General features: G+C 35.7%; 1 protein-coding gene across 1 annotated transcript; it reads right to left on the reverse strand.

Annotated features, from left to right (window-relative positions):
- Positions 1–1109: 1109 nt before the first annotated feature.
- On the reverse strand, positions 1110–14419 carry LOC104539839 (serine/threonine-protein kinase ATR-like; the record flags this gene model as incomplete). The annotated part of the gene is made up of 18 exons (XM_010183464.1): positions 1110–1443; positions 2804–2909; positions 3159–3310; positions 4207–4360; positions 4492–4648; positions 5522–5672; positions 6410–6553; positions 6870–7070; positions 7563–7697; positions 8441–8673; positions 9310–9407; positions 9816–9958; positions 10486–10665; positions 11172–11331; positions 11718–11894; positions 13081–13258; positions 13618–13709; positions 14328–14419. Coding segments are annotated over 18 exons (2727 nt in total), but the record flags the coding sequence as incomplete, so codon positions are not given.
- Between the last annotated feature and the right edge of the window lie 306 nt (positions 14420–14725).

The raw sequence follows: 14725 nt of genomic DNA on the forward strand, positions 1-14725 counted from the left end.
GAAACTGAAAAGTTAACATAACCTCAGCGCTCACCCGCCACAACAGAAAAGATCAAACAAGTAGGTTCCAAAGATCTTACTCGGAAAAAGCCTCAGGTTCTTGAGACAGCGACAACACTGTTGGAAGATAACCGGCTAGTACCCCAGTGTGACCAGTTGTAAACCCATTATTTAAACTTACCCTGCAGCATCTGGATTTCAGCTGAATGAAAACTTTTCTCAAACACGGCATCACTGTGATAAAAAAATTAGTGGCATTGTTTGTCTCACAGAACAGCAGAAAAAAGTACGATGCAGAATTCTAATGATACCCTATAATTAAAGAGTATATTTTCCCCTGTCTCCTCCCTCATTTCCCTGCAGTTTGTATGCCTAGAGGAGCAAGCATTACTGTGAGTTAGTATATGTAGTCAGTGTTTTGACATGAGCAAAAATATTTTCTGATGTGACCTCTGAAAGGCACTCACTATAGTCCCCCTTTGTACCAGGGAGGGAAGAGAGGGCCTGTCCCGACCTGTCAGGAGCCTGAAGGTGTGGTGAAGCCCCAAATCCTGTACCCTGCCACCTGCACTGGTGTGACAGCCACACAGCCTCCTCTAACTCCCAGCTTTGCGTCACATCCTTCGTCAGGGTTCTGTAGCACAGCAGGCAAAGGGCTAAGGAAACAGTTTCAGAGCATTTCAACACTGTACCAGCTTTCCCATGGTAAGAGTTAAGATCCCAAATGCTTTTCTAGACTTCGCCAGGCAATATGGAAGAAAATAGAAGGAAATCAAAATTCAAGGTCTGCTGCCAAAAATAAATTTTTTTAGAAAGCTCTTCAATGGAAAAAGTTGAAAGAACCACTTTACATCGTATCAGTATAAAACTTTAATGTCAGGTCTTCCAATTACAAACTGAATGAGAAGAATATTTATGAAAATAGACAGTACTTTACAGAGTGCATTCTTTCAACATTGCAATTTTCTTTTCATGTCGTCAGAGTAGGTATGTACACAAGAAACTTCCAGACTTGCAGTCTGATTTGTAAGCAGTTCCTGTGTACTGCTTTCTACTTGTACACAAAACATAAGTCGTAAAATCTTACACATCTGCAAGTCTGCTCAGAACATACTTGCAAGTGAATAGTCTATTTTACATAATGACAGATTGATCGTAAGTCTTGCTAGTTACAACCAGAAATCAACAGAAGCAACCAGTTATCACTGATTGATACCTTCTCAAGATTATAGCTACATCACTCCTGAATGGTATCATTCCAAACAAATTTCACATATATGGAGCCCAGCCCATATACATCTGGCAGAGCAGGTTGTCATCACTTGCTTCTTGAATAAGGTAATGAACATGCCCTTCAATAGATAAGGGTAATCCTTTTATTCTGTTTCTAGTCTTAATGACACCTTGCAGACGTTGTTCTATATCCAGGACATGGGTTTTGGCCTGGAAACAAAAAAAGGAAAAAAAAAAAAAGAATTTTGCTGCTATCCATGAACTGCCAGTTCTTAAAATAAAGTTATTAGGATGTGTTTGCAATCTGTATGCTAACCTAATACAAAACCCAGATGTCTACACCAGTTACTTTCAACATAAAGGATACTCACTTTCTAAAAAGAATTCTTTAAAGTGGATAGGTTATCAATCAAGTTATAATTTTTGCCTTACATTCTTACAGATAAAATTTACCAGAGAAGACTGAAGAAGCTATGCAAATGCATTTGAAAGTGTGAGAATGCTCTACTTCATGCAACTACTTTCAAACAAACAAAAAATGTTCCCAGTCTTTTTCTTGGAATTCTGGGTAAAATTAAAGATATCTAGTCTGGAAAATTTAGGCCAAAATTATGAACAACTGAAAATGAAGACTTCTAAAAACAGATAATGCTGAGCAACTCGAAATGAGCTGTTCTGAGGCCCACTAGAGTAGCTGGTTCATGTCAATTATACCCAGACATTTTCTTTTATAGCTGAAGCATAACTGTTTGTTTGGGATAGGTGCCAGCGTTAACCAAACAACTGTGTGGGTGGTCCTGTCAGTAGAAGAAAGGTTACGTAGACACAGCCTGGTTAGTAATTGAACATCAGGAGATTGGCTGTGCTCGAATAGCTCAATTGAACTCTTTGTTGTAATACAGCTTCAGTACTGTAGTTTGTCCTTATCTTAGCTGCTATGCTTATCAGTGCTCCGTAAGTTCTATATGCTATTACAAATTATTGTTTTCACTAAATATTCCTTTTAAAGCAAAAAAGAGAAGAAAATCAGAATTTTTGCAAATGGGAAAAAAATCAAGGTTATGCAAGCTGTATATACATGAAGACAATGTACTGCTTATCAGCAGCTACAAAAGAAATATGAAATCTTCATTTTAACCAAGTATTTCTTGACATGCAACAAGACAGTATTTATTAAACAATAAACATCCACTCCTGAAAAGCACAGAAATGTGCACTGAAAGGACTCCAGCTGTTACCATCACTCTAAGCTGGGAGGACTGCACAACAGTCAGAGTGAGAGGAAGCAGGAGCCTCGCCTGTCCTATTGCTTCTGTTGATGTTTGTCCTTGATTTAGAGAACATTAAGAGAACGATAGGCTCTATTTTGTTTGGTTCTTTAGTACACAAATTACATTTTCTATCAATAAAACGTCTCTTTATGGATAAAAATTATGAACACAGAGATAGTAAAGCAGAAACAAACAGAGGAAGTGATAAAGTTAAGGTCTCAATTAGAAAATGTATAACTTGCCACCATAATGGCCATTTGACATTTGAATACCTTATGCTATGCTTGTTTTCAACTGACCTTTTCATTGACAACTTCTCCAGTTTCATTAACCTGTGCTTTTGTGTTCCCTTTAACAGGTTTGCTCCATTCCACAAGAGGATCATGGAGAAAAGTCTTTAAGACACTAAATAAATTAAAAATAAAACCAGGATGAGATACATATGAAACACTTAATTTTCAAAACAAGAACACTGACAGGAGTCTAAAGCTAGTGCTGAATATTTAGATTGTTTTATATCTAACTTCATGTCACGTCAGGCTGAGCTGCGTGACAGGCATATGCTGGAACTGGCACAGCACGAGCAGTTACTGTTTCAGGTGTTTAGACTACAGATCGCTTTTTCAGAGCTCGCAGCAGAAGCAGTTGCCATACCTCATTAGAGGCTCCCTTTGATCACGCATAAGCCTCATGGTGACTTCACAAGCTCTTCGAAACAGACCTTCTGTTCCCATTGGACCCATTCCACTAATCATGTTGTGAGTGAGACGAAAAGGAACAATTTCCGGAACTTCAAAAGTTTCTCCCTTTACATTAATAAAAAAAGAGTGTGCCCTGAGCATTTTAAGCATCATTCAAGGGTAACATTTGCACTGTTGTTAGGTGTTTCCCTGTCTTTGTCAGTGGCAGTTTCCTAGCTGACAAGAGATGTTTGCTCTGATCACAGTCCATGTTAGCTGTTAATTACAGTGAATAAAGGATACCAGTGTCCAAATATCCTCTTTCCTTCCTGTTTTAATACAATAATATAGCGTATAAAATTTTGTCGTAAATATATATTGCTGCTCTCTAGTCTTATGCAAAATGCTAACTTTTTTATAATATGCAAGCTAACTTAAAAACTGTTGTTTTTTTTTAATTAAGGGTTTTGTAGAACAATTTAGGCCTACTAAAAAGAAAGCAGAATAAATAAACTAACAATATCTCTACCTCACTTATTCCACACCAAAAGCATCTTTCATCAGAAACACCAAAACTCCAAATCCCACTCTGGCCATAATTTCTGCTATTTATTTTTACAGAACCATTGGAATTTCTGTGCTGAGTTTGTGCGAGAAAAAAACCCAAAGAAACTCTTCACAGCAGTAGAATTCTGAGTGCTGTAATCACAGCTTTGTTTGGAGGGTGGCAGTGAAGAGAGGAGAGTCACAAGATACAAACACTCTAAAATTTAGGCTATCCACATCAGCTCATCTGATACTGGCTAAATCAAAAAGCTGGCTTTCATTAATGCAGTACACAGAACAATCACTGTTTATTTATCCCAAACTGTTTGTCTGGTATAAATAAGAAGCCAAGTGAGAGAAATAACACAACAGATATGTTAAAGTTAAAAAAAAAGTTGAAAATCCCAAGACAGTAGAAATTTATAAATTACTTGCATGTAAAATAAAGAGCAAGTTCAGCAAGTGGCATTTCTCACCTTATTGAAAAGGCAGTTGAAATCCACATGCACACATTCACCAGTCAAAGAATCAAACAAGATGTTTTCACCGTGACGGTCTCCTAGACCCAGTATGTAACCTACCATTGACATAACTGCAACAGAACGACAATAGGCTGACCTGCTGTTGTACCTGCGGAGATAAGAGTCAGATACATCCACATCACTTCCTCGGGTTATCAGTCTTCATTCAGCAGTATCGTTAACGTTTAGTGACATACACAAAGTAGATATTCTTGAGCTAGCCCAATCCCAGTCACTCACCACGAAGTAGGATCAGGAAACGTTCTAAGAAACCATTCATGAAAGAGCGGAGGATGACGAGGCAGAAGGACCTCTTTGAACATTTTCAACTTCTCCGACAAAGGTGCTGACTTTGGAAGCATATGCTGGCGCAATTCTTTTCCGGTCATATAGATACCTGTAATAGACTTCCTCAATTAGGCAAAATAAATCCCCAAATATAAAATATGGACTATCACGATACGGTATTTTAGAGAAGATAAACACCTCCATAAAGCTGAAATACGTAACAAATGGAAAATAACCCACAGATCGTGTTGGTTATGGGGTACTAGACAGTAAATAACAAATCATAACGTTAACTGAAAGAGGAGACTTGGCAAACAAGCCACCAGTTATACCAGTCACCATGGGGTGGAGTGCAGTGAACACACGTACACAAAAAACCCCTCACCCCCAAAGCCATTCATTATATTCGGTTGAGATGTCTGAAGTTCCAAATTCCCAGATGTCTGCATACATTCAGGTAACGTGAGAAGTGTCCCATCAAAGTTCAATTGCACTGACCAGAGAGTTGCTTTGTTAACAAGAAATTCAAAAGGAGTCTGATCTTCTCCCTGAAAAATTGCTGTACCCTCAAGCTTGATTCAGTTATAATTATCTTAATTATCTCTCACAAATGTAACAGAAATAAAAAACAGATCAAATCTAAAGAAAAAGTCCACAGTCTATTATTCAATGATGCACATAAATTCCCATGTTGCTGGCACTGCTGTTGAAATGATTTACATAGTTCTATAAAAGAATGTATTAAGATCATCGTATTATCAGCTCTCAGTAAGGAACGTGTGCATTGCGAGCACCAATTCTCTTCCATTTAGAGGTCGACCACATATGAAAAATAATTATGTATTGCAGATAGTTAAAAAGACACACAACTGCATCTTCCTAGAATTTAGTCTGATCCTTGCAGTTTGTCTCATTTACTAATAAAGATACAAACCCTTTAAAAATAAAATAAGTATCATTGTAGTCTAATGTATTTCTTTACCTTTCTCCTTATAAAGTTTAATCAGGATATTTCTTAAACCAGCAGTATTGTTCACCCATTCAATTATGCCACATTCATCATTTAATGGAATAACTGCATAGGTTCGAATATGAAGTTCTCGCCTACGTGACTCCGCATCTTTTCTTAAGCACTATTCACAGAAGAAAAATGAGATTAACGGATAACACAGATAGGATAAAAGTGTTTTAACAACATTAACCATTCCACCTATACCTATTTTCCAATCACACAATCTAGAATTTAATTCTAAGCTTCACCATCTGCAGTAGGTCAAATGCAAGCGAAATGCTCATCTGTTCTCCATAGTAAAATTAAAAAAGAGAATTTTGCAGTAAAATAGACAAAATGCTTAACTCGTATGTGGCATAAATCTCTTAAAAGCAGTATTTGAAACAAGTGTTTCAGAGATGCTATCATTTCCTTACCCTCACAGAAAACATCATACCTTAACCTTAAGCAGATCGACAAGCAGCAAAATAAAATAAGAAGTATGGCAACACTTATAGCATGAAAAGATTAATTTACCTATTTCTCATTAAAAATATTAGAAAATACTGAAAAAGAAATATGAAGCATGACAGCAGACAGTTTGCAGTTATTTCTTTACTGTAAATAACCTTTGTTGTATATTTTTGCTGGAAGAAGCAATTGTTTTGGCAAAACATTGTATTTTGTTATTGTTTTCACAGGTCAGTAACAAGCAATATATTATCAATTGCTATTGCTTTCTGCCGAAATAAGATATTTTGCAACAGTTTACTTTTCTTCTAGTAAGCTTTATCTCAAGGGAAGTCGGTTTCTTTTTTAGATAGTTCAGCACTTTGTTCTGATCAGCAAGTCTAACACATCTGGTTGTCTAACTCAAACCTTATTGATAAGGGAGTTGAATTCCATGAGCCGACAGTCTTTTCTAAGATCATCTTTTGGCTTACACATCATAATGTAAGATTTCCCATCTGAACCTTTTAAGGTGATCTTTTTTGGCTTTTGAAGTGATGCAAGAATTTCCACCTGAGGAAAAAATTAGATTCTTTATCAACACCTCTATCAGATCATACAAAATCAAGTGTCTAACTGTAATAAACCACTGCAACCAATCACACCAGCACTTCCATGGTGCTACCGCATTTTAACCTCAGGCCAAAACCTTATCCAAGTACCAAAAGGCCACATCTGTCTCAAGCTGTTATGTCAGAAGCCACTCAGATTCCACAAAAGTAATTATCAAGTTTCCCACTCATTCCTCCATTTCTAGGGAACTAAAATATATTTGCAGCTACATTTGTTTAACATGAAGTTTAAAATGAGGTGCCAACTAGAGGCTCACCGTATCATCAAAGCCTGCAATGTAGGCCCAGCATCCAGGAAAAGGGTCATGGTTAGCATGTGTACCAGGAATTGAAGGAAGGGTCGGTATCATTACAGATTGTAAGGGAATGAGAATTTCACTAAATGTGTGCTCTTCCACTAATCTCTTAAGTGTTCTGAAATGAATATTCATGCTTAATGTTGAGCTGTTTCCATCAACCTTGGAAAAAATAAAACAATTTTTAAAAAGTTCAGAAGTTAACAATAAACACTTAAAATATTACTGCTATTTCACATGAACTAATGAATAGAATAATAAATGCTTATGGTAGTAAGAACAATGGCAAATTAAATTTCAAATTAAATGAGAATGGTCAGAAGTAAATATACCTGGCCTTCACGACACATATTTTCCACTCTGAGTGTCAATACAGAATAAGGAAATATTTTAATCTAGTTTTACTTTTATTAACAAGTTCATTTGCTTATGAAACACAGCCAACCTATTTTTACAGTAGAACTCTGGAAGTTATTGGGCAAGAATAATACATGAAAGCATAAAACAATGAAGTCCCTGCCCTGTGAAATGTACCTCTATATACGGAAATATTTTGCAATGTGCTCAATTTAGAGCTATTTGCTACTTTAAAAAAACTGTATTAAGTAAAAAAAAAAATAAATCTTTTACAAGTTTGCTTATTTTTGTAAGTACCGGTTTGTTGCACAGCTCTAATAGCTTATCTGTAAGGCGTGTTGCATCTCCAATAAATTTTCCTAAAGATTCCTTCATGTGAATTGCTTTGTTTAGAATTTCCTTACATCTGTTGACACGCATAGGGTAAGAGGACTGAAAAAAGAGGAAAGGTAAAATTTATTGAACAGTCAAGTCAATTTAAAAAAATCCTAAAAAACCCCAAACAAACCCACAAACCAACCACCGTAATTAATATGTTCTTTACTTATTGATTTTCGTATTTAATATCTGGAAAAGGATTTTCTCCAGTTGAAATTTGGTACCTGAACAAGTACTAAAGTGGCTGTGCATGGCGGGCAATTTTTCTTTCCAAAACCATTCTTGGGAGTCCCATAACATAAAAGGCCAATATTCAATATCCAAGCCTTAAAGAAACAGTATGCACCGTGCTTTCCAATTTGCTTTGGAATGACTTTACTACCAGGTAAGTATTAGGACTAAGTGGTATATCTACCTCATTTTAATCAAGGCACAGAGTTGATTATTTGATGATAAAACTGGAAATACTATCACAATTACTAAAAGCAACAAAATCTGTTGTCCATATCTACCCAATTCATCAGCTATTTGTTACTGACATTTCCTTTCCTAACACATCATACAAATCAGGATGCATGTTAGCATCCGAATTTGGAACATTTAAACTGTAATATCTGAACTTCAGACTGCAATAACATCTTTTGCAGTGATAGACAACACTGTGTCACAGCAAGTAGAACTCTAAACTCCTTCTTATAATCTTCAAGCGAAATAGGTTAGATAGGTTGTATTCACATTTATCTGGTGAAAACAGTTTTACACACTTATTAAAGGTGTAGCTATACTTATCAAGGCACCTTGGACACAGCAGTCATCATCCACATTGCTTGCTGTGGATAGGCTAAAAACACTTTAGCAACAATCACCATCAAAACTGCGAAGACTTCATCATGAGAATGGCAGATTCGGGAGATTAACTGAGAAAAAGCTGTCAGAAACTGGTAAGGTGCCAGGTGATTCGTGTGCTCTGTAATCACCTTATTTATTTTAGCTAAATCATTTTTCATTTGAACACGCTCTGAACGACTCGCTGAAAAACAGAAGAGGACAAGATCATGTTCTTTTTTTCCAATCGGAAATGTAAAGCCACTTAAATCAAGGTTACAGAAATATATTTTGCTTGTAATGTTCATAAACTAAAAAAACTCAAGGAAGAAATAAAAGCTCCATCTGTAAAGTTCTTTTTAACACGGCATACAATAACTTAATACATATGCTATTTGACTAACCAAAGTAACAGGAAATAAACAAGTACAGACGACAGGAACATGGAACAGACAGTACCACAAAAGCTCTCCTTACACTTCTAAGTTTGTTGGAAAAAAGCCCCAAGGACTAACACTTCACTGTAGCAAGTGTATACAAAACCACTGCTCGTTACTTGTGAGGCAGCTTAGAAGAGGTGACAGCTGACATGCAAGGATTTTCTCTAAATCTGTTTATTGACTTAAGGTACCAGAGAACAATGCTATTTTGTGATATATTTTTTTTTAATTCTGGAGAGAATTAAATTAATTAATTAATTAATTAAAATAATTAATACTCTCCCGCATACTAACATCTTGTAATTTAAAAGAATAATAGTACTTTCTTGTTTCCATATAATCTCAGGCAATGTCTAAACAAAGAACTGTAAATATACTTCACTGCTCCTCCGATGTTCTACCTTTATCACAGTCATATGCCTTTGCTCCGAAGTCCAGCCATAAAGATAGCATCCTCGGCATTGACTGATAGATGAATTGGTTGCCATACTGTAGAGACCTGTGAGTACATGTGTAAACCACAGCACGTTAATGATATACATTACAAGCATTAGTAACCTTATAATTGCTTCACATTCCATTCTGGACTTCAGAAATTTATGTTCAGCATTTTAATGCATCTGCAACAACTAAAAGCTTACTAATGTACAAAGGTTTTGTTTGTATTAATCAAAACTGCAGATGAAATAATGAACTGTCTTACACAAGGCAGACAATTGCTTAGCCAGAAGGCAGAAATAACACTAATGAGATGTGAAAACAAAAGGAAGCATGCAGTATTTTGTTTTACAAAACAGAAATACAGTCTGAATTGTTATAAAGACAATATATTCCTAGAAAATGTGGTTTCTTTAGTTTAATAGTCATCCTTCTATAGAAACTAAGCCAAGTTCCACTAGGGTCCAACCTCCCAAAATGATGAACTATGTATCTAATCAGATCTCCTTGTTTTTCCATCTTGTTGTCAGTTACCATCGGCATTAATTTATCATAATATTTAGCAAGATAAAAATGTCCATCTTCCCATTCTGGCAAGAAAACTGTAACATCCTGCAACAAAATCAAAGAGAGAGAATCACTTTTGAGAGGATTTTATTTAGATTTAAAATAAAAACAATTTTAAAAAATTCTCAAGAAACAATAACCTTGTATCAGTTACCTTTGTGAAAAGTTCCTGCAAAAAAGTATTAACTGTAACTTTGTAACTCCAAAATTGTTATTTCATCCCAAAATAAATGCTTGTACAAACCAGAAGTTTGTTCTTAAACTGCCTGTTGGATTTGGAGACAGCAAGATGATTTAAGACAGGCTGATACGGAATTCCTCAACTAAGAGATTACAGTTTCATTTAAAACATTATAATCAAGTCCCTGATCTTAATAAACTCAATACTGAGTTTCTCTTAGTATTTTTGAAAAGTGGAACAGCAGGATGTTTTTCACATTCCTGTTTTCCTTCTAAAAGCATGATGCTTAAAAGAAAACAGAAAAATATGACATAATCAGCATAATGATAGCTTTATTATTATTATTATTATCATTAACTACTGACTTGTTAACACTGGTATATCAAATTACCTTATACTTTTTCATAACTGCATTGCTCTCAAAGTTCGCAGTTTCTTCCATAAACCTGCCCACTAGCAGCATTGCTCGACCATGGATGAGCTGATTTTTGGTGTTGCATGGTGCTTTATTTTCAGAGAAACATAAGTCAACCCCCTTCTGGAGAACAATGAGCGCTTGATGAACCTCACCCTAAGGAAAAGAGAAAACATTTTATATGCTTCAAATAAGAGAGATGTAATACTTCAATCTCATAGTTGTTATTAAGGCAAAGCTATATCCCCAGGTGTGTTCTAGACCATTCTGGCTGCAGTAACTGCATATTACTGACTTCAAATGCTTCTTATATTTCCTTCTTACATCAGCATTGTTGTCCCTTCAGGTTTACCACAGTAATTACTCCTCTGTTTGCTGCCTGCTTCTATTAAAAAGGATACAAATTAGGAAAGGTCTACTATTAAGAAGATTTAAATTTGCGTGGGACCAGTTTCACACACAGCTGCCAGAAGAGTCAATGCACACAGAAAAGGAGTGATTCGCAGTTGGAGGTAAAAGCTTCTTGTGGCTCAACTGCAATCAGAATGCATTGATCGTCCCAGCTGACGTCTTTAGTTTTACATATACTGAGTGTGTGCCTTTTTCTCTTGAAGAAGGTCTAAGATTATTCTGTTGCATATAAGAAAGTGAGTTCCGTTTACCTTGGACCAGAGCCACTTTGCTCGTTCTATGTAAAGTTCGGAGAGCGTAGATTCCCCGGCGTTCAGAAGAGCATTATACGCAGTCTGGTGATGACCAGCTTTTCTTGCAACTCTAGCACTCTGGAGCCAACACTGACCAACAAGCTCACTGTAATCCTGGCTGCAGAGATATTTTTACAGAAAATGAAAAAATTCAGTCCTGAATGCTACTTTACAATCCACAGTAAATATCACAATGTGTTGAAACAAATAAAATTTCTCAGTATGCTACAGGGTGATCATTTAAATGATTTGTAATACATTTGTTTCACCTTTTTTCCGTTTAGGCCTAGAAACTATAAATACTCTTTCCTCCTGTTTCTCCCTTATCTTTCCTATATACATCACTTTTCCCTTCTGTTTTGAAGGTACATAATTTTTCAGAGGATTGCTTTTGTCTACACTACAGATTTCTACAGAGTTTTATCTTCTCTCACCTAATACGCATATAAAAAAGCAGAATATTACTGAGAATACAACATAGACAAGAAATAGTCACGTTCTCACCTTTTACTGAGACTAAGCAAAGCCCTTCTCAGTGCTAAAATGGGTTCTTTTGCTCTGTAAGAATTCTGGGTCATTTCAATACGAGCACACCAGTTCAGGGAATCTCTATGGTGGTCACCATCTGGTTGCTGAAACATGGGTCCAATACTGTGTTCCAACTCACACAGCATATGCAACCTGTGTTAGCAACATAAAGGCAAACATTGCTGAAAATTGGTGGTTGTTTGAGATACATGCAAGTTTCACACAACTTTTGCCATGTTCTAAAAGCTGGCCATGTAAGTATTTTCAAGCAGTAGGACTTCTTTTAAAAGCAAAAACGCAGCGAAACCAAACATGCAAAAATAAAAAATTTGTGAACTGGTTGGTTATTTTTTCACTGTTCCTTTGCCAAGCTGCTGAATACAGACAATGAAGACCACATGAAGAGGAAGACAATCTTTAGGAAGAGTATTTCTATCCATTGCTTTTAGCAATAAATCTCCAACAAGTCTGGTATTTTCAACAAATACTGTTTTAGAAGCAATACGCTGTTACTTAAACAGCAACAAAGTTAGTCCATTTATTTAAAAATACCATTATTATTAGCTGTCACTGTAAAATTGCAAAGCTGAGAGCTTGTAAACATGTTCTCGTTGGCAGTGTTTTAAGTGTAGCAGGTAAATCTGAGAGAAACAGTGACCATTTGAAGTAGCCCAGATCAATGGCTATGGCTAACCACTTTGAAACACTTCTTTCTCAGTACTCCATTTCTTAAATAATATAACACTGAAGAAATTGTCAACATAAAATAGAATTAAGAAAAAAATTAAGAAATACATACCTCAACTGGCTAGTTTCATGCAATATCTTGCCATAAGGATGTATTTATAGTGCAGAGGAAGTATTAACTCACTTGTAAGTCTACTACAGCCAACTTCAAAATTTATTAAAAAAGAAAAAGAACTACTGAAAGGGATGGGGTTTCAATTTTTATTTCTTTTTGTTGATAAAAGAAGGGAGCACTTTCAGGCCACCACATAGATTAGAAGCAATGCTCTTAATATAAAGCAGTTAAGTTAATGGAGTTACTGGCCTGTATGTAGTACTTCAAGCATGGAATTAATTTGTTTATTTTTTGATTACCTGACATTTACATAAACTTGCTTGCTGATTTTGCAAGACTATACCAAATAATTTTATTGTGAATATTGTTCATGGGGGATAAACTGTCAAGTAATCAAAGGTTTCCACTTGGGTGAGTATTAAAAGTGTCAGAAACTGCACAGCAGTACCACTTATTGTGGAAATGGAAAATTCTTGCTGCTGCATACTTGCTTATATGACTTCTGGATTTGAAAATAGCGACATGAAAATCAGAAACCTGATAATGTGTTCGTATCCTCGCTGATAGGATCCTCTTTCGAAGCTTGCTGCTGAAAGGGGTACAATCTGTTCTGCTCGAACAACCTTCAGTGTTTCATAAAACGCTGCTTCATTTTTCTTCTTGGCTGATAACAACAAGTGTCCTAGTCTGACACTCCAAGTAGTGGATTTCACATCTTTGGGGAGGGAAAAAAAAGGGCTCTTATACTCTGTTTCTTTAAGCAGCTTAATCTGAACACACTAATTTGTTTTAACGTTCTACTGGAAAAGTAAGTTTCTCTCGGAATTAATTAATTGAATTTTATAAATAATGTATAATCCCACCCCACAATCCACCCCTCCAAACAAATCCAGAATAAATCTGCCCTTAGACTCTCTTGAAATTTCTAGTAAAAGACTATACATTTACAATCAAATACATTTATAAGACCGAAAAATTACAACAGCTGCCCCTTGTTTCGAGATGATTAGACTAAAGCGTATTTGTTCATAAATGCAAGGAAGTATTCATATTTGGATATCGTGACAAACTTACCTGAAGCCAAATAATTTTCCAGTAAATCCCACTGCGACAGTTTCCAGGCTGCTTCCACTCTGTAAGTGTTCAGTTCAGAAATCCATTCAGACCTATTGAAAGAAAATGAAGGCAATAAAAGCTTGTGCTGAACTCCATTTGTTTTTCTTCCCACCCCTCCCAGTATGTTGGTTCTACATTATCTTAGCAATATTCTTTATATAAAATTCTCTTACTTGAAGAGAAGCAAGGTAAGCTTGCTTCTAACAAAATTCAGTAAAACCAAAGGGTATGCATTGATAAAAAGTAATAGCTGTACAACATGATCTCACAAATTCAATTTTTAGGCAGTGTATTTAAATTCTTTGTTACATTTTTTAACTTCGTTGTTACATTTGAAAAATAACCATCCTCCAATGCATTTAACCTATTAGGCTGCAGAACAGCTATGGAAAAATAAACGTACAAGTCAATGAGTGAAAGATCCTATCTAACAAATTAAAGCACACATCAACACCGTACACAGTGCAGACAAGAAATACTAACACTTCAGGAAGCCTTGAAATTTATTTCTAAACAAAGCACCTCAGTTTTCTAGCTCTACATTGCTAATTGGGTGTGACTGGTAAGCCTCAAATTGTTGATAATGTGCAAAAATGGCTACTGAAATACTGGTGTAACAAGAGCTTCATATTACCCAAATAAACATTGTATTTAGATGATTATAGTACCTGTTTGCAAGCACTCCATTGACCTGAGTCATTACAGTAGATAACTGACCGAGGCCTAGCATGGACTTCACTACACCATGATAATGTAGAATCTAGAAGAAAAAAAACCAAACCAAATTAAAGAAACCACACACATACATTCGAGAAATTCATGGCAGTCTGAAGGAGGAAATATATCCATTTGGATGCTTTTTATAATATGAAAAGGCATAACCAACTGCACCATGAGTTGAATGAGCAGTCAAAGTTAAATTATTATTTTTTTAAAATCTATGACTACCTAAGAACTTCAATCACCACAAGCAATTTTTGAAATGCTCCTCACCACAAATATAGTTTAATGTACATGTATTAATACCCATATCAGAAGATTTTAAAAAAATAATAATTATATATAT

Source organism: Mesitornis unicolor, unplaced genomic scaffold, assembly GCF_000695765.1.
Source record: "Mesitornis unicolor isolate BGI_N332 unplaced genomic scaffold, ASM69576v1 scaffold44404, whole genome shotgun sequence".
Lineage (NCBI taxonomy): Eukaryota > Metazoa > Chordata > Aves > Mesitornithiformes > Mesitornithidae > Mesitornis > Mesitornis unicolor.